Source organism: Microplitis demolitor, chromosome 8 (assembly GCF_026212275.2).
Source record: "Microplitis demolitor isolate Queensland-Clemson2020A chromosome 8, iyMicDemo2.1a, whole genome shotgun sequence".
In the NCBI taxonomy this organism is placed as follows: domain Eukaryota; kingdom Metazoa; phylum Arthropoda; class Insecta; order Hymenoptera; family Braconidae; genus Microplitis; species Microplitis demolitor.
In genome coordinates, this window is record NC_068552.1 from 12325964 (window position 1) to 12350615 (window position 24652).

Sequence of the window (24652 nt, forward strand, 5' to 3'; positions counted from 1 at the left end):
TTCTAGCTCTGTCGATATTATGTAATTGCCTAATGAGTGTGAATGTAGTAGACATGAGATAATTTATAAATTTTAAATAAATTAAAATAATAAAATTTTTAAAAAATGCGCAATTAATTTTTAATCTACTTCACATTTTATTCATTTATTACAAAATTTAAAAAATTGTCTGTTGTCAGCTTCACACTCATAATTGCTACAGGAATTTGATTTTTCGTTATGTTGGTAAAACAATAATATTCCCCAAATACAAATGAAACTATACTCGGCCATTTTCCCGTCTGACGTGCACGAAAGTGTTTCGTGCACCGTAAAAAAGCAAGATGAAGTAAGTTTCATTTTTCGACAATTTATAATCTATAATTGTTAATACCATCGTTTAATAATTTGTTAAAATAAATAAATGAAAGTATTATCATGTTTAATAATGATAATTATCTTATAATCTTTTTAGGATCGGATTATGTGCGTACAGTGGATACAAAATTTATCCAGGCCATGGCAAAACTATGGTTAAAATTGACGGAAAGGTATGTAATAATTTAATTATTTTATATTTTTTTTATTCTAAAAGGTTATTATTAGAGCATTTGAAATAACATTAATTGTAATTGTTTACAATTCTTTAATGCTCATCACAACGTGTCCTGTCAATTTAACCTAAAATATTATGGTTTTTTGATGCCAGACTTTCACTTTCCTCAACTCAAAATGTGAATCCGCGCATTTAATGAAACGTAATCCCAGGAAAGTTACATGGACCGTTCTTTACAGGTAATTTTATTTGTTTTAATTTCTGTTCATTTTGTTCATACTTGATGTCGATAAATGTCATTCCTACCATGTGATGATTGGATTTCTCTAAACAGTTACATTTTTGTAATTATAAAAGTTAATCAATATAATCATAAGCATTTAAACATCATTTTGTGAAAAATATAAAAACATTTTTTTTAATAACGAAGTGTATACTGAAAAAAAAAAAAATGACTTAATTCATTAGACGTAAACACAAGAAGGGTCAAGAAGAGGAACAGGCCAAAAGGAGAACACGAAGAACTCAAAAATTCAATCGTGCTATCGTTGGTGCATCTTTATCTGACATTCTCGCCAAGAGGAACATGAAACCTGAAATCAGAAAAGCTCAACGAGACCAAGCCGTAAAGTTAGTTTTATTTTTTTTTTTTTTTTAAATAATCTAATACAAAATTTTCTTTTATGCTATAATTTGATTAGACATCTGTTCCTCAGACACAACCAATCATTTTGTGTTTGATTTCAGAATGTCTTAGAGTAAAAAAATGAGCTGCTTCACCCAGAATTGTCATTTTTTTCTAACACTGTTTGGCTTTGCGGGCTCAGACATTTTTGTTTATATCAAATTTAATTATTCATTTAATTAGTAATGTGAAGTTTCAATAATAATCTTTAAAATTATCTATCTTTACAGAGCTGCGAAAGAACAGAAAAAAGCCGCGAAAGCAGCAAAGAAAGCAACCGCACCACCCAAACCTAAGCCAACCAAGAAGGATAAGGCCGCTAAGGTGACGCAAAAAAGTGCGCCACGTGTTGGTGGAAAACGATAATTTTTCGGTATTAAAGTTAATAAATAATTCCGTCAAATTATTAAAATTTTCTTGCTTATAATTTACCTCTCGTTACGATCACTTTTCTAATTTTAAAAACAATTATAATTAAAGCGGTAATTAAACCCAAACAATCACTTTTACTTCCTTGAATTAGTTTTCCAAAAGTTATACATATTTACAAAGTTACATCAAGTTCACTAACAAAATAATGTAAGAATATTCTCACAGGCGTAGGATTTGAAAATTCTTTTTTATTTATTACTTATTTTTAAGCTCTTTCTTTAAAATGGATAATTTCGTAAGAGCTAAGTCTCTCCACGCTCGACGTTCTTGTAATTTATCCAGTGGACAAATTTCTTCAAGCTGTTTTGAAATATTATCAGCAGCAGCTCCAACGAATTTTGGTATTGGTCCAAATGTTTGACTTACATCATAAATTGATTTATTATAAGTTTCACAGTACTTCTTCATACCTAATACAATAATTATTAAATATTATTAATCAACAATTTACGATAAATTAAATATTATTAGAATAATGAACATCACCTTCTGCATTGAGATGAGCTGCTTCGAATGCACCTAAAAATGCATAACGCATTCCTAAACCTTCACTCATAACAGTGTCAATGTCTTTGACGCTGATAACTCCGTCAGTCACAAGTCTCCAGGCCTCATTGAGAATAGCATACCTGAATGAAAAAAAAATGATTATAGGGCCAGAATTTTTGCTTTAATTTAAAAATAATCATTAATAATTAATGGAGTCAAATTTTTGATACTACGGAAAAAGTATTGGTCGTATAAAAAAAATTTTTAAACAAAAGTTGTAGGAAATTTAATCTTATAAAAAAAAAAATTGTCTCTTGTAATTTTTCTGAGGGCTAATAAAAAAACTGTAATTTCAAGATTAAGATTTTCATAATTAACAAAAATTTGAATCATTCATTATGAATCTTGATTTTGGAATAACGGTGAAAATATTGGTCGTATCAAAAAAATTTTCAATTAAAAGTTGTTCAAAATTTAATTTTATAAAAAAAATATCCCTCATAATTTTTTCATAGGACTAATAAGAAAGCTGTAATTGCGAAAGTAAGATTTTCGTAATTATCAAAAATTGGAGTCTTGATTTTAGAATTACGGTGAAAACATTGGTTGTTTAAAAAAATCGTAAGAGATTTTTTTTTTTTTTAAATAAATTTCCTACAACTTTTTTTCGAAAACTTTTCTGATAAGACCAATATTTTCGCCGTAATATCAAACATTTGAACCATTCATTTGAAAATTAAGGCAAAAATCTTGTCCCTAATGATTAATAATGATTAAAAAAAAAAAAAAAAAAAAAAAAAAAAAAGCAGGAAAGAGAAACATTATTTAATATGTACTGTATTCTATTCAAAGCAAATCCATCAATTTCTCGAGTAAATACCACTGGTGCTTGACCAATTTCTGTCATAATAGCTTTGGTTTTCTCAGGAATATCAGAACGCGTCCATGGACTTGGTACAATTTCTACAAGAGGCACGTAATAAGGTGGATTTACCTATAATTTTAATTAAATTTAAAACAAATGAAATGAATTTATAAATAATAAACTTCAGTAAATATTTTTATCGTTCGTTATCTGAATTTTGTTTTTCATCAGTTGAATTATCATTGCAATTACGTAATAGACATCCAAGTTATTAAAACAACCTTGTTTTGTTTTCATTCTTTAAATAATAATAAATCAAAGATAAAATATGTTTAAAAAAAAAACTTACAGGATGTGATACGATAACTTGAGCACGATGTTTAAGATTTTCGCTGAACAACGATGGTTTAAATGTAGAAGTGGATGAAGATAAAATTGTATTATCGTCTACAACCTTATCTAATTCTCCGTACAACTTTTTTTTTAATTCTAAATTTTCTGGAACACATTCTTGTATAAGCTTCGCTCCTTTAGCAACTTCAGACAAGCTTGATGTACCTATTTAAATCAATTAATTAACACAATAATGTGAACAAGTACTTTTTAAAACATTATCAACCTGTTAGGATAAATAAACATACCTTTTATAAGCTCAAATTGTTGTTTTGCAGTAAGACTACCTCGAAGTAATCCGTCAGACTCAAGTTTTTTTAGCTGTTGATTAATATCTGCTAATGCATTATTAATTTGTTCTTGTACGATGTCATAAACAGTTACTTGATACCCAACACTGGCAAATAACATAGCCCAACTACGTCCAATAAGACCACTGAAGCAAATAACATACATCATATTTATCAGAGTTCTCAACAAAATTTTATAATTTAATTTACAGCATACGCTATCGAAGTTATTCATATATTTTTTTTCATAAAGTATGATATAAATATTATATAATTCATTTTTACCTGCCAATTATTCCAATTTTTTCATTCTTAGCCATCTTTCAAATAAGTAACAATTTTTCAACTCCAAAAAAAATTAAGTCCAATCAAAACGACTATTGAATCGTAACTAATTTTAATTTTTTGCAGATATATTCTCTTGTTCCCCTCTATCACTCTTGATTACATATATACATGTGTGTCAGTATGTCATTTATCAGTTATCTCTCGTCTGCGCATTTTTTTTTCTTTTACCAAACTGTAAATAGATAGTAATGGTATTAAAAAAATGCAATCATAGATATCAAGATATTTAAAAATGACTATCAATAAAACATACAGATGTCGGTCCTAGGAGTCATAGAAAATTTATGTTCTTTTTTCCATCCCAAAAAAGTAATTTCAATTAAAAATGATTTAGATTACTTATTTGACAATTATTTATAATTTACTTTTTGTCGTCACTTGAGTCAAGTCTTTTAAGCAAATATTTTTTGGGTGAAATTAATTCCTGATTATTTTGTCAACATATGGGCGCCTTATCGATAGGTCAAAAAACAGTCTCAAAACACTGCTATCTTATAGATGTCACAAAGCCAAATCTGCTACTTGGGACATTTATCTAGTTTAAATTCAACTGTTTAAAGTATCCATTAAGGTTTTGACAACTGAACTTCGAAAAAAAAAAGTATCAAATATTATTTATGAAATGATGACCATTCGTTTGTTAATTTATAACACAATAAGTCATAATTTACGATTACGTTTTTCTGATTGATTTAATTTACAGGCTAATTATTTATCATTAATATAAAATAATAATAATAATAATTTCTATCTTCATTAGCTTCTTAATTCATTAAATTAATTACAAATGTCTTTTAGTTATCAAAATTAAAGAACAAAATATTAATCATGAAAATTGGTCACTGGCATCTTATCATTTTTTTTCGTAAGACGTATTTTTATTTTTGTTATATTTTTTTTTTCTTTTTTTTCGTAACAATAATTAAATAAAAATAAAATCATTATTTATCAGCAATTCATTTTGGAGTATTAGCAACAAATTTAACTACCATTAAAAATGTAGAAGTAACAACAAAAAAGTTTATCGAAAATATTATGAAATTACAACCTGGGATTAGTTTATCTCAACGTATGTTTTATCATTACAATTTTTAGGGTACAGTTATTTTCAATTTTATAATAATCTAATTACTCAATTATAGCTGAAATAATTAATAACTCATTATTACTAAATCATTGGAGGAAACATATACATCATGGTAAAAGACATCGTAAATCAATAGAAAATTCAAGAAAACGTCATGTATCATTATTATCAACTCAAAAAAATAATAATTTATCTATCGTTTTACCAATGAACTGGAAAAAAAATAAATTGAATATGTCGTCATCTGTAACTAAAGATCCCCAGCAAACCATAGCCAATCTTATCCACCGACTTATCAATTTAAATCACATCTCAAGTTTCTTATCAACACATTCGCCCATTAATAACGATTCTCAAATAATTAATCCTCAGAATAATCATCATGATGAAAATAATATTACAGATTCCATCGTTAATCACACAACTAATTATTCTGGTAATTTAAATATTTAAATGTTAAATAATCTAAAGTTAATATAAAGAAAAAAAACTTATTTTCAATGTAACATTTTTATAGATTTACCAGTAACATCAAATTTATTTAAAAATACCTACAAGTCATGCAATCCGACAAGTAATTCAAGCAATGGATTGTGCAACGAATATCATTTTTCAAATTTTTCAATCTTTAAAACCCCACTGTCATTGACAGATAATTTAACAACTCCAAGTAGTCTTTTAGCTCGACTCTCAAATTTAAATGAACCTCTCAATAAATCTGATTTAAAATTAGACCAAAAATTTACTAGTGATCCGTTAAAAATATTTGAAAAAAAATTGCCACTAGTTACTTCAGAAATAATCAATGCAACTACTGTTAGAAGTAAGTTCATTATTATTGATGAACTTGGGTTTTTTGGAGATCCTATTGAAGATACTCCAATCGCCAAACGAAAAGAAAATTACCACTCACGACCCTCATCTATTTTTGATTATATTTTTGGTGAAAATAATGACAACACAGCGCCTGAAATTGAAAATCGACTGAAACATGTTGATTTATGGAACATGGAAATAAATAGAACTGAAAGAGTTGAACCTGAGTCATTTACTATGAAATTTAAACTGATTGGCGATAATAATGGTTAGTAAAATTTCGTTTTTTTTCTAATAAGTAAATAAATAAATACTTTGTAATACTCATCAGATCATTATTTACCATCTTGGAGATCTAACAATAATATTTATTCATCTAAAATCCCAGAGCCACAATTTAATTTACGAATGAATAAAAAAAATTTTGAAGAAAAAATTAAGAATAATTACATTCCTTTACGGAGTATTAAACAGCCAAAATCTAAAATATTGAATGAAGCAGATTTTCAGTCTGCATTTCTGTCAACATTCTACAGTATATTTAAAAAATAAATTACTTATAATTTAAAATATTAATTCTTATAAAATTAATTGACTATATTTTTTTACCAAAGTTTCAATTGCCATTTGTGGAATTTTTTTTGCCATCGTAGTATGGTGGAGAAGATTTTCAATTATTAAAAAATCAAATTTCACAACAATAAGTGACTCGGTGCATTTACCGCCAACAGCATCGTCACCATTAGCAGCTCATCGAGCTGGACAATTAAGAGTATAATTTATTAAATAATAATATACATCTTTCAATACAACAGAATACATGTATTAATCTACTTATAATTATTTATTTTCTTATGGATTTTATTTATACATAAATAAATCATTATTTTTATTATCTTTATACTTTTTTTTTTTTTTTTTTAAATTCACAGTGCTTTAAAAATAACAAAAAATAATAATGTAATGCCATTATATTTAATTAATAAAACAAAATATAGATATATACAGAGCATAATTAAAAATTTTTACCGGGGATTTCCCGATGTAAATTGTTTTCTTTCCTTTTAAATCCCACTCTTTAAAAAACGACTGACAAATACTAAAGACATCGTGAAACCAAGCGATTTCATTGGTCAATCATCATACGTTTGTACTGCCGAGCACCGGGGAAGAACCTGCAGTTTTTATAATCACAAGGTTTTTAATGACGTATAACCACTGATAACTTGATCATCCAAGAATATGGTGAGTTATTAAACAACAGTTTAACTGTCAAGATTGTTACCTTTACTATTAACTGCAATTTATAATTAATTTATAAATTCTACTTTAATATCAAAAGTTGAATGTCTTAGAGCATATAAATATCAACTCTCAGACTTTATTATTAATTTTATTGTATTCAAAAAATTTAATATGCCTGTGGCTTATGAAAATATAAATGCATTACAATCAATATTAACGGATTTATCAAATTATCATCACCATAGTCCGGGTAAATGTTTTAATAATTTAAAAATAAAGTTTTTAATATTCTAGCCTCTATCACGTGTTTCTTTGTCTATATATACATATAAATATAGTATCCAATGATCGTCGTAGTCAGCTTATTCAACTACAAGGATTCCCCTTGTTTTGAACTAATGCGCAGTATTTTATTAATGAAGTAAAAAAACAAAAAAGAATAATTATTATCAGATTGAAATAAAATACGATCATGTATAGGTATAATGATTCACGACAATAAGGTTATATATAAATTTTGTTTTATTTGTAGACGCAGCGATGGTTACAGTAAATAGTCCTTACCAAAGTTCGACAGCATCTCCGTCAGTAGACAATATGGAATCACCTTTATCTACAGTTTCTCCTCTGAGAGAAGAGGATAATTTTACAATTAATATTAATGAAAATTTTATATTTGACAGTAATATGGGTAAAATTATAAATTTTGTTAAAAAACTGTTATTTAATTTAATAGTAATTGTATATAAATTTAATATAAATATTTATTGTACTTATTGTAGAAATGGAATTAGGTATTCCAGAACTTGTTATTCTCGAACAGCCGATAGACAAATTTCGATTTAGATACAAATCCGAAATGATGGGTACCCATGGTAGTCTTGCTAGTGCAAACTCTACAACTAGACGAAAAAAAAATGCTCCTACAGTACAGGTGAATTTTTAATTTTACTTAATTATTTTAATCAGGCAGTAAATAAATTAGAATTTTTCACATTATTATTTCATATTATTAATTTAGCTTAGAAATTTTTCTGGAACTGCAATAATACGTTGCATTATAGTAACAAAAAATGAAGACAGGAGAATACCACATGCTCATCATCTTGTAAAAAGAGAAGGTAACAGTGAGACTGATCGTCCTTATGAAGTTTCGGTTGGCCCGGAAAATGATTGGACTGCAACGTAATTAAATTAAATTAAATTAATTTTATTTCTCTCTGTACAAATTTTCAGTCTTACAATTTTTACATTCCATAGAACTAAATAACTCTTTATATATTATTCAATATTATACTTTATTTTTATATTTTTATACTTTTTTATATTTCCACTCTTACTTTCTATTTACACGATTTCTATATTTTGACTTAGAGTTTATGAACCGTTTTCTTGATAACACTCGAAGTCTGCTTCTGACTTGCTTTCATGTGCATTTTGGTGTTATCTGACTATCATAATTCTCATCCTCACTAGTTATTTTTGCTTTCTCATTTTTCTTTTTATCAGTAATTTTTCCAACTTGTCTAATATAATTTATTAGTATCACATTTGGTTCTCCTTTCAGTAGCTGATTATTTTTCTATATGAGTTATCTCCTTTTACTTCCAGGAGTATTTTGCTTATTCCTTCCACCAGCTCTGCTTCAAGTTTTTCCTTTATTTTGGTACATTCCAGCATAAGGCACAGGCTTTCTTTTTTTTTTTTTTTCCGCATATTCTGCAGCGTGTTTCCCTAAATCCTTTGTTATTTGATCTGTCAATATTGACTGTAACGTAATTATTTATTAAAAAAAAAAAAAAAAAAAACAGGTGAATTATAAATTATTTTATAATGCAAATTTATTTACTAGGTTTCATGGAATGGGCATTATTCATACAGCTAAAAAACACATTAAAGATGAATTGATTAAAAAATTGAGAGCAGAGGTTCTTGAACGAAATCGACGCATAGATCCTACTATAACTACTCTAAATGTTCGAGAAGAAACGCAAATTAAAATGGATGCAGAGGGTGCTCAAAAATGGATGGATTTGAACAGTGTTGCATTATCTTTCCAAGCATTTGTTCCAAATGAAAATGGAGTTATGACACCTATTACTAAACCAGTTTATTCTTTGACAATTAATAATCTAAGTAAATGAATTAATAATTATAATATTTTGATGTTCATTGAAAAAATTATTATCTAATAAATGTTTTATATATTTTTTCAGAAAGTGCCTTAACGGGAGAATTAAAAATCTGTCGTATTGATAAATATGTTAGCAGTTGTGATGGTAACGAAGAGGTATTTTTGCTTGTTGAAAAAGTTGGCAAGAGTAAGTTGAGTGTATTGATATATTAATAGCAATTTAAACTAAAGTTAATCCAATAAACATTTTTTTGCAGAAAATATAAAAGTAAAATTTTTTGAAGTAGATTCTAAAGGTAATGAAATCTGGTGTGCGTATGGTCGTTTTTCTGAGCTTGATGTTCATCATCAATATGCTATAGTGTTCCGTACACCGCCGTATAAAGATCGCGAGATAACATCTCCACGAGAAGTATTAATTCAATTGGAACGTCCAACGGATGGCGATTGCTCTGAACCAATGAAATTTACGTATAAACCATCGGATAGTATTTTAACCAGAAAACGACCGAGGATGTCTTATTCTGAAAGTTTTGATTTTGGTGATTCAATTCTTCCTGATACAATAATGTCTAAAAATGTATTTGCTATGTCATCAGACAATCCAACACCCAGTGATTTATCAGCAGAACTTAAAAAGCTTGCCTCAGAAAAATTACCTTCTGATGATTATCGTGACTTCCTAGAAAATATAGATCTTGGAGAATACATAGAGCTGGCAAAAAAAGATAATTATGATGACAGTATTGATGGAGATTTGTGTACTGATGGTAAAAAATATATGGATAAGTTAGATGGACCTAATTATGCGATGAATGTATTAAACGAAGCACTTAAGCAAGATAAAGATAGTAACGACTTTAGAAAATGTTTAAAAAAACTATTGGTAGAACGTACATTGTATGGAGATACCCCGCTTCATTCTGCTCTTCGTCATGGTAAACGTGAAATAGTAAAACAAATTTTAAAAATTATGAGCAGTGCACCAGAATTCAATAGTCTAATTGATATGCAGAATGCTGCTGATAAAACCCCATTACATTACGCCGTTATGCTCAATCAACCGGATATTGTGCGTACTTTATTATCACTTGGAGCTAATCCAAATACTAGTGATAATCATGGTTCGTATCCACTTCATGAAGCTGTTAAAAGACCACAATCTTGGGAATGTGTTGATGCACTTTTAGAGGCAAAAGCTGATTTTAATGTAAGAGATGACACGGGTTGGACTCCACTTCAATTAGCTGCTGAAAATGGTTCGCTGCGAGCTATTGATTCTCTTATTAAAGCTGGTGATGATGTCAATAGTACCGAAAGATCATTTGGACGAACAGCTTTACATATTGCCGTTGAAGGTGGACATATTGAAGTCGTTAAATATCTTTTAGAGAAGGTAATCAAAATTTTATTGAATAATAAATCATTTATGTAAAATATAAATATAATTGATATAAATTTACAGACTAAAATTGATGTGGATAAACCTAATCTTGGTGGAAATACAGCACTTCATTCAGCAGTTGTAAATACTGGATCTAGAGCTAAAGAATTGTGTGCAATTCTTATAAAACATAATGCTAATCCCAATATACCAAGTGGGCATGGTAATATTTACGATACTGACGATAATGATGAAAGAGAAACACAAAATCGTTTACACGAGTCAGAAATTAATCTTTTAAACAAACAAACGAGAATTAAACAAGAAATCGAAGACGATGATCCATCTCATGGCCAAACATCCTTTGATCTAGCTTATGACAACGAGGAGGTTGGTTTTATTTCTTTGATTTTGATAATTCAATTATTTAAAAAAAGTAATTAAATTGATTATAAATTCATTTATTTGACAGATAAGAAATCTGTTGAATGGGACAGATAGAGATAAAAGGAGTCATACATCAGTGCATAATATTAAAGAAGAAGCAGAAGAAGAAGAAGGAGGAGGAGGAGGTGGAGGAGGAGAAGAAGAAGAAGAAGAAGAAGAAGATAATGAAGCAGAGGAAGAAGAGACAACAGAAACATCTGATATAGAAAAAGAAAAAGAAACAATCACTGAATGGTTAGATGTTGATCAAATGGCTAGACTTGGGAATATATTAGACAAAAATGATGGATGGAAACCTCTTGCCAAAAATCTGGGTTGTGATTATCTATGGTCTTCACTAGATACACGTGGAGCCAGCCCAGCATTAGCTATTCTTAGTTACGCTGATGTAAGTTTAAAAATTTTCTTAATTTTTTCTGACTAATACTATTAATTTATTTACTAAATTCGCATAACAATTGATTTGTAGGTCCAAGGAAATCTCACAATGCCAAAACTTTTAAATTTGTTACATCAAATGAAACAAACAGAAGCAGCAACATTTATTGAAGATATCATCAATAATCATAATCGTAGTCATTGTTAGTTATGCATATTTATTGTCTTATCATGATTTTAATTATCATTTTTATACAAAGAATTGATATATTGAAATGTTTCCATTATATACTTATTGTAATTTTTAATATAAATATAAAAACAATCAAAGTACCCAATAAATTTATTTCCGTAAAAAAATGATTTAAATTTATTTTTTATAAAACGTCAGGTGGAATCCATTCAAAACAATAATTATTTAATAATTGGATATTCTATGAATAGAAGTTTTAATAGAAAAAAGACCGTTTCATTATAATTGAGAAAAAAAAAACGAGCATGTCTACCAACACAACAAGCAGAATTTTTTTTTTAACGACGTATGTCAAACGGTAAATAAATCAGCTGATCCATCGTGCGACGTACGAAATCAGCGTGTAGAGTGTAGGATTAGAAAAAAAACCTATTATTATTAATAAATAAAAAATATATAATTAAAAAATGGGACGAATAGTGTATGCAGAAGAGTGTTTATTAAATTATTTAGAATCTTTAGCTCAATCGGATGCTTACACCGTTGGACTTATTTTAGGACAGGTTGGAATTTTTTTTGTTTACTCTTTAATTTATTTTATCATTCCAGCTGTTTCATATATTTATTATCAATTTATAAATTTAAAACGTTACTTTTAATTTTATATATATTTTAGAGTACCGAAGACACTGATTATGTGATACACTTAGCACGAACACCTCCACCAGCATCAAAAGACGTTATCGAAGAGACTTTAATAGGTTCGACGACGAATCTTCATCAAGAATCGCCGGTTCAGTTTATAAAATCAATTAAAGATGTGCCAAGCAGCTGGGTTGCAGATCATGCAAAGCATGTATGACATTCAGGGATTATCAATTTTTTTTTTTATTCTGATTTTATAAACACAAGTTGATTGTTTAATTTTCATTTTTAGGTTACACGAATGTTGCCAGGTGGTATGTGGGTTCTTGGAATATTTATTGTTGGGCCGGATGATTGTTTAAATAACAGTGACTCGACTCAAAGACTGAGATCAATTATTACGACAATACATCAAAATTTAGAATCCGATCCGTATCTATATGGCAATAATCCACATGATAATATTATTCTTGCATACAATAGCAGAACTAAAAGGCAATATTTTATATTCATTAACATTTAAATATGATTTGATATTAATTATTATTATTTATAGATTTTCATGTAAATCTTTCGGAGCTAATGGTAGTGGGTCATTAAAAAATGCAGAAGTTAAATTTCAATCAAAGATAACTAAGTGGTATCAATTAGACACCCATGTTGATTTTGATCAGATGTATCCAGTAATTAAAGATCACGAGTCTGATTCATTAAAAAAACAGTTTCAAAATATTCTTGAAGATATTTCAAATAAAATAGGATCGTCGATTGTTGTTCTTGAAGGTGAATCAATGTCTCTTGATGATCCTGTTGAGATTTTAGGAGAAAAGAAGAAGAAAGACAGAAAAGAATCTAAAAGTAATGACACTAACTTTAACAATAGAGTTCTTGAAGCTGTTATTTACATTCCAAGTGTAAGAAAAATATTTTTAATTAATGTAGATATTTTCATTGAAAAAGTATATGATTAATTATTATGTTGGTTTACAGTTGCCTAACAAGTCCACGAGTTTAGAAATAAAACGTACGAATTTCTGTGCGTCTATTCGGTTACAAGGACAATTAATCAGTAGAACTTTTGTTCATCAATCATCAACAATTGGTGAAGCTGCAAGTGCAATAAAACATGATATTATGAGATCAATGACCAGTAGATTAGAGATGCACGCTGATAGTTTAATTGAAGAAGAAAATGGTCTACCAGAAGGTAAAATTAATTTATATTTTTTTTTCTTCAAATAAAAAATAATTTATTCATTTTTTTTCTTCTATTTGTAGACAATATCACACTTCATGAGCCACCACGAAGAGTACTTGTTGCATTACCAAAAAGTAGGATAACTTTATCGGACTACTTATTCCCCGGTGAAGGTCCTCAAGAAGCTCTAATATCACTCCAAGAGCTTTTAGATCTTGAGGTACAAGAGAGTAATGTTCAAAAAGATTTTGAATTACAAGCAGATCCATCTGAATTTTATTCACAAAATGAAATAATCAGTGAACCTACTGAACAAAAAAAATATTCCGATAATAATCACTTATTTTTATATATATCCGGGTTGATTGTAGCATTAATTATTCTCATTATTTCCATTTTAATACACTATTTTTACTAATTTGACAAAAGTAATAATTATCATTTATTTTGTATTGATAAAATTATGAAAAATAAATAATTAAATATATTATTGACAAAATTGCTCTTATAGAGCTCTTTTTACATATCACAAAATTAAAATTTAAAAATAAATATATAGCCTGTTGTTGTTTGTTTTCGAATTATATTTTTACATTGTTATTTGTAAATAAAATTTGTAATTTTATTAAATTTTTTAATATTATTAAAAATAATACACAAGGTCAATTAATTTAATGAAAACGTTTGAAATTTTTTCGTTTAACTTGAGTTTTTAATATTAATACTATAAATATTTACATAAATTTTTATTTTCCAATAACACTGTACAATTACAAACAAAAAATAATAATTATACTTAGTATAATTGTTATTTACTTTTTTATTTTTTCATCCATTATTTAAACAATTTTTTTTCTTAATTATTAAAACAGAAAAAAAAATTAGAAGTAAGAACGTAATTAGATTGTGCGTAGCTATATATATGTATATAATATCATGTACGTAAAAGACTCCCACAATTAATACCTGTACACGACCAGTCATCAAACTGGTATTATAAACTTTTTTATCAAGTCTTCATTATAGATTACGTGTACATGAGTTTATAACTGCATAATAGTCTGCCGTAATACAGAAATGTATTATAAGCTTCAATCTTATTCTCTCATGATAAAAATGCGAGTTAATTTTTTAAACTTGTTAGATTTATTTAATTACTTTTATTTTTAAATTACTTTATGTGCATTATAATCACTCATAATAAATTCATTAATATTTAAAAAATTACGTAGCTTAAAATAAAAATCGGTTCGTTGTTACTATTATTATAATACAAATTATATGATCAATTATTATTATTATTTAAATTAAAAATGAACTAAGCTGCTCGAGAAATATTATCACTTTTAAGTTACATCAATTATTTGTGTTGATATTAATCTTGACTATTTTTACACATCTTAGTCGCGAAGCGTTGAATGTGCTCAACTCTTGGTCATAGACTTCTTTTTTGTTTTAACGATAAACAATATAATTAAACAATACCTATTTTAATAAGACCTGTTTGACTGCCACGGCCGACACTTGACTCTTCTAAAGAGTCTAAATCTAATGCAGATTCGATCATTGTTGTGTCTTGGAGTAATCGTAATCGTGAGGCCGATAAGGGTGTTGTGACAGTCATTTGGGGTATTGTCGTATCTAATACAGGTGGAATAATTACACTCTGTTTCGGTGGTAATGGTGCTATCTCATCAATGTCTATTGGCGGTATGCTCAATGAAGCCAATGGCATTTCGTTGGATACAAGGTGGCTTACGCTATTTGTCGTACTACCTAAAATAATAATTTTAAATCCATATTATTATTTACATTTTATCATTTATAAATATTAGAAACAAAAAAAAAATAACAATAATAATTGATAAATTAAATTAATAAATAATTGTTATAAAGGATCTAGGAATAACTTGGCTTTTTAAAAATAAAATTAAAAAGCCGCATACGTTTTATGTTTTTATAAAAATGTGACAAATGGGTAAAAAAATTTACCTCATTCTCCCAAAATATATTTACAAATATTTAAATAAATATAAAAAATTCAAACCAAAATCCTCGTGAATTAGTCACAATCCAAAACAAGCTTATCAATACATGGTGCTCTCAGGGAAAATATTGATTATAAAGGTGATAAAAAAAATGCTGTCGGTTTAATGTTAATGCCAAGTAAAAAAAAAAATTAACAAAACAAAAATAAAAACAAACTATTTTTCCCAATGGATTAGAAAAAATGAACAAAATTTTTTTTTTAAATTGATTGTGCACGAATATGCAAGTGGTATGATGGACTTACCAAAATCACGGACTTGAGCCCTCGATAATAGGTCGTAATTATAAACAAAGAAACACGTTTTATTGATTTATATAGCATTAAAAATTTGCATGTATGTTTATCTATAAAGATACTATTGTTAAAATAATAGCTATTATATTTAGTTTAAATATGTAACTTTTTTAAATCTCTTGGAAGTTTTTGAATATATTAATCTCTTAAAACGTTATACATATCATATAAATATGTATGTAAATGTTTTCTTTTTAATAAGTGTAATAACTTATTTAATGTCATTGGTGTTATGAAAAATGCAATTCCTCGATGAGAAACGAGGGGCGTGAGTGCTAATATGCCGAGGAGTAGCGAGTAATCATTGTCAATCATTATCATTTAGGGGGCTGACAATAAAATGACGATTCATTAAATTATCCTCGGCCCTTTCCCCTGGGCAAATAGAATTATTATCCATAAAGGCCATATCATAATTTAAAGGTGCTGAACCAAATCTATTAACTACTAGACCGATTGCATTTTGACCAATCATAGGAATATTACCAGAGCCTAATATTCTATTAGGTAAAATATTCGTAGTAATTGGATATTTAAAGCCATGTTGATTACATCTAAGATTATTGTATTTAAAAGTTTGTGGTGAGTGATATTGTCGTGATGGGTCTTCAGAATAACGTTGAGGAAATTTTTGTAAATCAATTGATTTTCTGTAATTATCATCATCATCATCATCACCAATACCACCATATTTTAAATAATCTTCCGAGTATCCACGTGGATATTTTTTAAGATCAATCGCGTATTTTTGTTCAACAGTATACTGTTGTTGATTGTGTATTAAATTATTTTCAGAACAACGTTGATACTCTTCACGGCATCTTTGTGGATATCTCTGTAAAGTTTCCTCACATTTATAATTAAATTTTTGAACTTCTGCATTAAGACGTTCAATTTCGGCAGCATAAGCATCACCAGGTTGTACGCGATCTTGAGCACAACGTCGCGGCGTTGAATATTTTTGAATGTATACTTCATTTGTGTACTGACGATACTTGGGTAATTCAACGGGACAACGTGGTAGCTGGTTCATAAGTGTTAACTCACCGTTTAATGATTCAATCCGCGGTGAACGTTGACCTGAGACAAGATTATTCATTGAACCAGTCAAATCATTATCTACATGTGATGGAATATTGTGACCATTAGCCTGTATGAAATAATAAAATAATCATTTTATTGTACAATAATTTATTATAAAAGATTTCTATATTAAAAATAATATTTACTTGTGGCTGCATAATTTTAACTGTACCATAAGCTTTATTATTGGCAATTACATAATCATCACCAGTTCGTTCACGTTCAGCTCTGTATCCGGGCGTGACAATTCCTCGTCGATCTATGATTTTATAAATAAATATTTAAAATTAAATTTAATGATTAATTTTAATTACTATAAAAAGATAAAAAAAATAAATACCGATAAGGCTTGGTGGAGCTGGTCCACAGAGAACATAAAAACAATTACCACAAATATTTCCATGACTATATGGATTAAAACTTTCTTGTTCTCTTTTACTTGAAAATGAGCCTTTTATCTACAACAATTCAAAGAGTCATTAAAATAAAATTAAATATATATCAGTTAAATAAAGATAACAGCGATAGTAAATGATAAAAATAATTTACGTCTTCGTTTGTTGTTTGATTGCTGCTTGTAAGGTAAGTATGAAATCCAGCAAGACCTAAAATACTCCAAACGGAAAAAAAGCAAATAGTACCAACGAAAAGACTTCCTGGTGAATTTTTTATAGCATCTAAAAATGGTCTATCATCTCTCGTAACTGTTAATTAAATTTTTAATTACTAAATTAACTGAATCAATAAATTAACAAACTATATATTGTTATCAAAACTTACGCATAATGAGATGTGTTGTTGCACAAGCAAAAAGGAAAACACATAGGAAGGCTAAGGATACAATGAATGCATAAAAATATCTATAATTTCTTCGACCTACACAATTGCCAACCCACGGACAATGATGATCAAATCCCTCTATAAAAAAATTAGGTTTTATTATCAATACAATATATATGAAAAGCAAAAAAATCAAATTGACCTTGAATAATTCAGCAATAAATATTAGACTAATAGACTCACCAACACAGTTGTCACATAGACTACAATGAGACGCTCTTGGAGGTCGAAATATTTTACAAGTAAAACAATATTTTAATTTAACTGGCTGGCCCTTCACCAAGATTTCTTTTGTACGTGGAGGCGGTCGATACGTTGGTGAGTTACCATTGTTAGGAACTTCTGTAAATGTAATATTATTAATAGCGAGTGTGTAAATAAAGGAAAAAAAAAAAAAAACAAAACTATTTAAACTAAAATTATTGCCTATTTGTTTTTCAATATATGCAGCCTCATCAGGAGTCGCTCTAGGTATAACCCCAGGGTCACTAAAACTTGTTCGTAATAATGCTGACATTACAAACATAAAAAGTAATCCACCTATCACTGGAATTGCTGGAGTTATGTGGAGCGCCAAGTATGGACAACTGAAAATGATGAAAGTGTATTCATTAGTCACGCTATCATCCATTACATGCATCGCAAAATCTTAACAACTATTAGAAATGTTTGTTAATTAAATAAATAAATCTTACTCAAAAATAAAAAATACAGCACTCGTTAAATTAATGAGGCACAAAGTTAAGTAAAATACACCAGTTTGTGGTGCCATCATGACTCTACCATCACAGCAGAATTTATTTCGTCCTGGGAATAATTCCCATTTTCTTGTAACGTGTGGCATCGTTATTTATTTGTTGTTGTTTATTTTGTACATCAAAAAATTATTTTATCTAACCACAAGCCTGCAGAGGAATCTGTAAAATGTAAATAACAAAATTATAATGATTTCAAGGGTGAAAGTCTTTTCATTCTTCATTAACATAACTCACATACCATTCAAAATATTACATTATGCAACCATCATAACAACCAAGGTCACTAAATGACCATAAATATTTATATTTATCATATTTTTTACTTCCATACATTTATATATATACATATTACATTTATTATCGAAATCTTAAAAAACTCATGATTCATTGAAAATTATCGACTTAACCTAAGTGATTTTAAATGTAAAAAAATAAAAACTATACCATAATTAAATAGCTATTGTAATAAATACCATCACGTGAATGCTTATCGTACTTTAAACCCCAAAATAAACGATGAACTCACGTTCTGTACACCATCTTCTTCACCTTGCTGGAGGCCGTTGATATCATCAAGAGCACTCACTCCGAAATCATTATTTTTTTTTTGGCACGTATGAAATTAATAAAATCCATGGAAAATTAAAACTTTAGACTAATTACCCATTATATCTTTTTTACTATCATAGTTAAATTAATTCAAAAAATAAAACTTGTGTCATTCGAAATGGTTAGACAAAAACTTTTGACATTACCACACAATGTATTTAATTGTAAGCTTTTATATCTCTCTCACAACTTGAAGTAATGAAAGAAAAAAAAAATAAATTAATCTTTTTTCTGTCTCTTTAATAACACCACTCAGTATTTATGACAATACCTGACGTGTATTTACGACTGATGATCTTGGAATTCAACATGTGTGTGCGAGTGTCATGGTTTAGTGTGCTAGATAATAGATACTAGAGTGGGGCACGAGTTAAATAAATTTATCGATAGTGTGTTATATCGATATATATTTAAATCCTACATATCGATAGATAATAAAAACCCGCGAATTACGTTGTATATAAATTAAAGGTTAATTTTACTCACCTAATATTAATAAATAAAATATTTATTATCTTTTTTTAACTGTATGAAAATATGAGTACTTACTTAAGTTAACTTATTTTTATATATTTATTTTTACAAATAAGTAAGCAAGTAAAAAAAACAATGTTATCTATCATTTAAATCTTTTGATAAAGTTCAAAGAATTATAATGTCATCAATTTGTTCCGATCTATCAAACTAAATAATTAATTAAAAGTATAAGCATGTAATTAAATATAATTTAAGAAATTTAAATATAAGTTCGAGAACATACTGATATTTTTATTATTTTTTATATCAACAAATTTTGTTGTTGTTGTTTGTTGAGTGTTGACAGTAGTGCCGCCATCTCAAGGAACGCGTTCATTACCTAGATTAGCACGTGATTCAACACCGTTCTTAGTGTTGACAAACACATGCGGCTTATGTAGATCATGTAAATTAAATGGGGAAAAGGATTAAAATAATTAAAGCAATTAAGTAATAAATTATCTGATTATGAATCCGTTTTAATAATTCAAACACGTGATTTTTTTTTAATTTTATTGCATAAAAAATAATTCCTGATCGATTCGTCAACAAATCACGTGTGAAACGTTCGATATCACAACCGCATTAACAATCTCTGATCCCTTTAATAAGGTCTATTGGATTCTCTCTGAGGTCAGACGAAAGAAGGCTTTAATAGGGTAATATATAAAAAATAAATGTATGTTATTAATTTAAATAAAATCTATTATTCGAATAAAATGTATTTCCCGCCATTATATTACTCCCATTATGACATCAAAAAGACTAATAATAAAGCAATAATAAAATTTGTCGCAATGCAGCGAATTAAATAAAATCAATCAAGTTATTATTTTATCCTACATTTATTTCACAGCATGATTTTCTTTTATAATTCTTAATTGAGCATCACAATTATTATTATCAGTAATTGTTGGATTAATGTGAGTAAATTTAATGAAATTAAGTATTAATTATTGAAAAAAAAAAAAAAAAAAAAAATCAAGAATCGGATGTGAATCTTTGCTGTATCATATTTAGAGGGTAGATGTATCTGTTAGGCGGGAAAAAAATGGCAATAAGAGAAACAAGTTTTATATTTTATGAGCAAGAATGATGGCAATAAGTGAAATGGCATTAGGGGTTGTTGATACACATGGAAGTACATGTGTGGATGATATTGGCAAGTTGGATATAAAATATAAGAGAAGAGAAGAGAAGCATAGTTAAGAGCAAGACAGTTAATATCGAGAGTACAGATAAAGGTAAATATATAACGTAGAGAACAGATGAAAGAAAGAGAAAATAAATATAAAAGCAGTAGCAGCAGTATATGTAATAGGGAGAGTTTGTTGGGAGAGACGCAAACGCTAAAATCAGCTCGAGCGATCGATGGGATAAATGGATGCGTGCGATTGGTAGCCGGGGAAAATCGATAATGACAAGGGGGTACTCTACACCTATACCTTATATACCCATCCTCTACGAAACCAACATCGCACACTGTCGCACAACCGCACCGCACACCCGGAGGATGGAGCAAAGACCGAAATATCGATTTTTAGGCCCCTACGCCGTGGTTCGATGCTCATATTTGCCCCGTACCCCGTCCGCGACACGCCATTCAAAACACCAACGCGTGAGCGAATATTATTCACTGTTTCCTTGTTGTAATACGTTTAAAAACAATAATATTCATTGTTTTTAACTTACAGAATATAATTGTGTGATTAACAAGTGAAATTAAGCAAAAAATCTTGAAAATCATTTTGAAAAAATTATATTTAAGGTGACCATCGACCGACTGTAATCTTAATTGATGTCGTCAGGTAAAAATGAGAACACTTGGTTCATTATTTTATTTTCTTTCGTTATCATATAACATTACTAAAAAAAAATATGTAAATATATATTTACGTTTCATAAATATAAATTTTCTGGGTACAAATATGAGATCTACATAATATTTTATAAAAAGTTTTATTTACAAGTTTAAACGTAATCGAATTTGTGATTAAATAATTTTGAATTAAATGTTGTAACATTCAAGTGATGAGAGTGAAATTTTATGATTGTAAATAAACGCATATATAATTGTGATAATTTTTTAAGTTTATAAAAAAATAAAATAGTTGGAGATGGATAAATGATTGCGTTTGAAACGTGTACGGGATCGATCGCGAAACAATAGAGTCGGTCGAGCTTAGTGGTTGTACCCCAGAGGGAATAATTTTACGTTCGATACTAACTTATAATATTTTTTTTCTTTCGTAAAACCAGAGTTACATATTTTTTATTTTATTTTATTGAATTCCATATGCTAATAAATAATGATGTAATATTATTGATTTTTATTATAGAAAAAATGGCCATCGCAGCTTCAGAAAATTATCAACTGAAGTGGCACAGCTATGGAGCTCATCTCCATAGTTCAGTAGCAACTTTGCTACACTCAGAGTCCTTTGCTGATGTTCTACTAGCTACGTCTTGTGGACGTCATGTTGCCGCTCATCGCTTCGTACTTGCCGCCTGTTCATCTTATCTCAGTCATATCTTTCAGACTTGTCATTTTGGTGCAAATACCAATTCTCCAATCATCGTAGTAAATAATATATATTTATTTATAACTTTAGTTGAAAAAAATTATTATTTTTAATTTTAATAAATCAATTTTTTTTGTTTGTTTTTTTTTTTTTTTTTTTTTTTTCCGATAGGTCTTACCAATAGAGATCGGTTATCGTACATTGAAAATATTAATTCAATATATGTACAGTGGCGAGGCAACAGTCACTAATGATCAACTGGAAGGTGTATTAAAGGCTGGTGATATACTGAGAGTTCGTGGTTTATGGAGATCAAATACATCAAGTAAAAAAGAGAATATTCAATCAAATAATCAGAAAGTTGATCGTGATAAAAGAGAACAGCAACCAGTACCAGGACAAATACAGAAGATTAAATTGGTTCAACCGAGTACTGAAAAAGTTATTCAAGAAGCAACAACAACACCTCAACCAGTTCCTGTGCCACCTACTGCTCAGCCAATTATAACAGCAACAACAACAGCAACAACTACCATGGCAAGTACTACAATACCATCCCCAGTGCCACCAGTCCCGACACTACCAGAGAAAACTAATGACAAACCTGATGAGATATTGATCAATGCTGATCCAAAAAAAATAACAGAAGAAGCAAAAAATAATGAACAAATTAAAAATAAAGAGAATGTAGAAAATGTAAAGAAAAAAAGATCAAAAGACAACGAAACAGATTCAAATAAATCTAGAAGTGAAGTTGGTGATGGTGAATTAAATCTGGGTCTTCTAGTAAAAGATGAACCAATTGATTGGGAAGAATCTATGGATCCTACTGAATCACTTACGATAGATCATGATATTGATATTAAACCAGTAAGTATTCATATTTTTATTTATAAATAACTATATTTATGAATTATTAATTATTAATTATGTACACTTTAAATTATTTATTCAGGAAATCGTGCATAGTGCTGATGAAGATGGAGATCTAGAGGAAGAAGAGGAAGAAGAAGAATATACACCTTTAACTTGTGACATGTGCAGTCAAACTTTTAATCGTCCTTCAGACTGGGTAAGACACATCGAATTTACACATGCAGATATGACGGAAAATCGTCGAAAGAAACGTAAGGTATGAATAAACAATGAAAAATAATAACATTTATTTTTTTTTTTTTTTTATAAAACAATTTATCATGATAATTGAATATTTTTTAGGGTGACGATGATGATAATAAAGATTTTCCACCATTGAAGTGTGACCTCTGTGGTAACATGTATCCAACACCTCAAGAATGGGTTCGTCATATTCAAACAGAGCACACAGAAGAACAACTAGCCTTAATGAACAATTCAGCACCACCAAAACCTAAACGAGTTCATAATCATCAAAAACTATGTAATATTTGTCAAAAAGTATTTCCAAGTCATGCATCAATGGTAATACATCAGCGAACGCACACAGGAGAAAGGCCATTTCTCTGCTCTTACTGTAAAAAAGGCTTCAATGTAAAGAGCAACTTGTTGAGGCATCTTCGAACTCTTCACGATAAATTTGTTCATCCGAGTCTTTATGGTAGTAATGGCAGTAAAAACGCCTAAATAAATTCTGTCTCTTTTTAATTAGATAATAAGAAACAGAAAATAATAATCAAGAAAAGCTCAATTGCGTGGCAGTGATTGCGTTGATATGACATGTATATTTATTATTATATTATTGAGAAAGTTATTAACAGGTCAGATTCAACGGATTAACTGGAGGTATTAAAGTCTTTCTTCACTATATTTTTACTCCCCAATTTTAATAAGTCTAAACAATAATGAAATATAATCAAAGTCATTTTACATTTTAAATCAATTAATTTTATTTTTTGCTTCTTAGTAAATATTATTTAGTGGAACTCAATAAAGTAAAAGACCTAGTACTCGATCACTTCATGTATTTGTATGGATATATTTAGTAAATATAGATGTATAAATACATGAGTGATCGGGTACTGAGTCTCTTACCTTATATATTAACACAAAAATAATAATTTCCTTTTTTTTTTTTTTTTTTTTTTTATAAACTGAAACAATTACACTAATTTAATGTCAATAACAAAAGCAATACCATTCGTATTTCGAACCAAAGAGGCTGACTGATATTGCCAAAATAAAATTATCTTATTTTTCATCTAATCATGAATTTTAAAAATACATTACGTAATTTTGCTAATTAAAAATATACCAATTACCAAAGATTGTACTTACTACATTGAATAGCAAGAGTACCTCAAGTGTGTATGAAGAATTAAATTAAACAAAAAATATATGATAAAAAAGAAATAAAACATTGAATGAATCAGTAACCAGTAGCTTTTCATACAAGATAACGGTATCTTGTAACTTGTAATATATTCCATATTTTTTGCTC

At 28.4% G+C, this 24652-nt stretch overlaps 7 protein-coding genes and 1 non-coding gene across 19 annotated transcripts; 6 read left to right on the plus strand and 2 right to left on the minus strand.

Moving 5' to 3' along the window:
• Positions 1-218: 218 nt before the first annotated feature.
• On the plus strand, positions 219-1632 carry LOC103573912 (60S ribosomal protein L24). The gene is made up of 5 exons (XM_008553177.2): positions 219-328; positions 455-530; positions 689-774; positions 1004-1165; positions 1451-1632. The coding sequence occupies exons 1-5, from the start codon at positions 324-326 to the stop codon at positions 1584-1586; spliced, it is 465 nt and encodes a 154-aa protein (XP_008551399.1). The 5' UTR covers positions 219-323; the 3' UTR covers positions 1587-1632.
• Positions 1235-1368, plus strand: LOC128668491 (small nucleolar RNA SNORA79). Its single transcript, XR_008404168.1, has one exon. It is a non-coding gene; the product is annotated as a small nucleolar RNA SNORA79 (small nucleolar RNA).
• A 74-nt stretch (positions 1633-1706) lies between the features above and the next one.
• LOC103573914 (lambda-crystallin homolog) lies at positions 1707-6827 on the minus strand. 2 transcript variants are annotated; one of them, XM_008553180.3, is made up of 7 exons: positions 6550-6827; positions 3975-4209; positions 3648-3835; positions 3356-3564; positions 2978-3135; positions 2139-2281; positions 1707-2062 (listed from the first exon to the last, which is right to left on the minus strand). In XM_008553180.3, the coding sequence occupies exons 2-7, from the start codon at positions 4007-4009 to the stop codon at positions 1848-1850; spliced, it is 948 nt and encodes a 315-aa protein (XP_008551402.1). In that variant the 5' UTR covers positions 4010-4209; positions 6550-6827; the 3' UTR covers positions 1707-1847. The 2 variants fall into 2 exon arrangements, with proteins under 2 accessions (XP_008551402.1, XP_008551401.1); XM_008553179.3 differs by lacking the exon at positions 6550-6827 and adding an exon at positions 4291-4379.
• LOC103573913 (uncharacterized) lies at positions 4616-6539 on the plus strand. Its single transcript, XM_008553178.2, has 5 exons — positions 4616-4902; positions 4990-5106; positions 5180-5560; positions 5642-6208; positions 6272-6539. Exons 1-5 carry the CDS (start codon positions 4866-4868, stop codon positions 6490-6492), a joined length of 1323 nt encoding a protein of 440 aa, XP_008551400.2. The 5' UTR covers positions 4616-4865; the 3' UTR covers positions 6493-6539.
• Positions 6828-7076: 249 nt separating the features above from the next.
• LOC103573915 (nuclear factor NF-kappa-B p100 subunit) lies at positions 7077-11861 on the plus strand. 3 transcript variants are annotated; one of them, XM_008553182.2, is made up of 10 exons: positions 7077-7185; positions 7718-7876; positions 7968-8119; positions 8207-8370; positions 9038-9321; positions 9402-9506; positions 9577-10715; positions 10785-11093; positions 11176-11538; positions 11620-11861. In XM_008553182.2, the coding sequence occupies exons 2-10, from the start codon at positions 7726-7728 to the stop codon at positions 11734-11736; spliced, it is 2784 nt and encodes a 927-aa protein (XP_008551404.1). In that variant the 5' UTR covers positions 7077-7185; positions 7718-7725; the 3' UTR covers positions 11737-11861. The 3 variants fall into 3 exon arrangements, with proteins under 3 accessions (XP_008551404.1, XP_008551403.1, XP_053597046.1); XM_008553181.3 differs by lacking the exon at positions 7077-7185 and adding an exon at positions 7192-7435; XM_053741071.1 differs by lacking the exon at positions 7077-7185 and adding an exon at positions 7552-7606.
• Positions 11862-12074: 213 nt separating this feature from the next.
• Positions 12075-14091, plus strand: LOC103573917 (protein odr-4 homolog). The gene is made up of 6 exons (XM_008553183.2): positions 12075-12284; positions 12398-12577; positions 12659-12861; positions 12923-13280; positions 13357-13573; positions 13645-14091. The coding sequence occupies exons 1-6, from the start codon at positions 12189-12191 to the stop codon at positions 13980-13982; spliced, it is 1392 nt and encodes a 463-aa protein (XP_008551405.1). The 5' UTR covers positions 12075-12188; the 3' UTR covers positions 13983-14091.
• A 174-nt stretch (positions 14092-14265) lies between these two features.
• On the minus strand, positions 14266-19644 carry LOC103573918 (palmitoyltransferase app). 8 transcript variants are annotated; one of them, XM_008553191.3, is made up of 10 exons: positions 19116-19623; positions 18527-18748; positions 18258-18418; positions 18015-18173; positions 17772-17909; positions 17541-17695; positions 17332-17449; positions 17138-17250; positions 16956-17058; positions 14266-15340 (listed from the first exon to the last, which is right to left on the minus strand). In XM_008553191.3, exons 2-10 carry the CDS (start codon positions 18673-18675, stop codon positions 15039-15041), a joined length of 1398 nt encoding a protein of 465 aa, XP_008551413.1. In that variant the 5' UTR covers positions 18676-18748; positions 19116-19623; the 3' UTR covers positions 14266-15038. The 8 variants fall into 8 exon arrangements, with proteins under 8 accessions (XP_008551413.1, XP_053597047.1, XP_053597048.1 ...); XM_053741072.1 differs by lacking the exon at positions 14266-15340 and adding an exon at positions 18828-18996 and having other exon boundaries at positions 15361-17058; positions 19086-19644; XM_053741073.1 differs by lacking the exon at positions 14266-15340 and adding an exon at positions 18828-18996 and having other exon boundaries at positions 15361-17058; positions 19063-19644.
• A 455-nt stretch (positions 19645-20099) lies between these two features.
• On the plus strand, positions 20100-24288 carry LOC103573919 (histone-lysine N-methyltransferase PRDM9). Of its 2 annotated transcripts, none has more exons than XM_053741178.1 (5): positions 20100-20373; positions 22054-22295; positions 22408-23106; positions 23192-23368; positions 23455-24288. In XM_053741178.1, the coding sequence occupies exons 2-5, from the start codon at positions 22059-22061 to the stop codon at positions 23836-23838; spliced, it is 1497 nt and encodes a 498-aa protein (XP_053597153.1). In that variant the 5' UTR covers positions 20100-20373; positions 22054-22058; the 3' UTR covers positions 23839-24288. The 2 variants fall into 2 exon arrangements, with proteins under 2 accessions (XP_053597153.1, XP_008551414.1); XM_008553192.2 differs by lacking the exon at positions 20100-20373 and adding an exon at positions 21299-21522.
• The last annotated feature ends 364 nt before the right edge of the window (positions 24289-24652 follow it).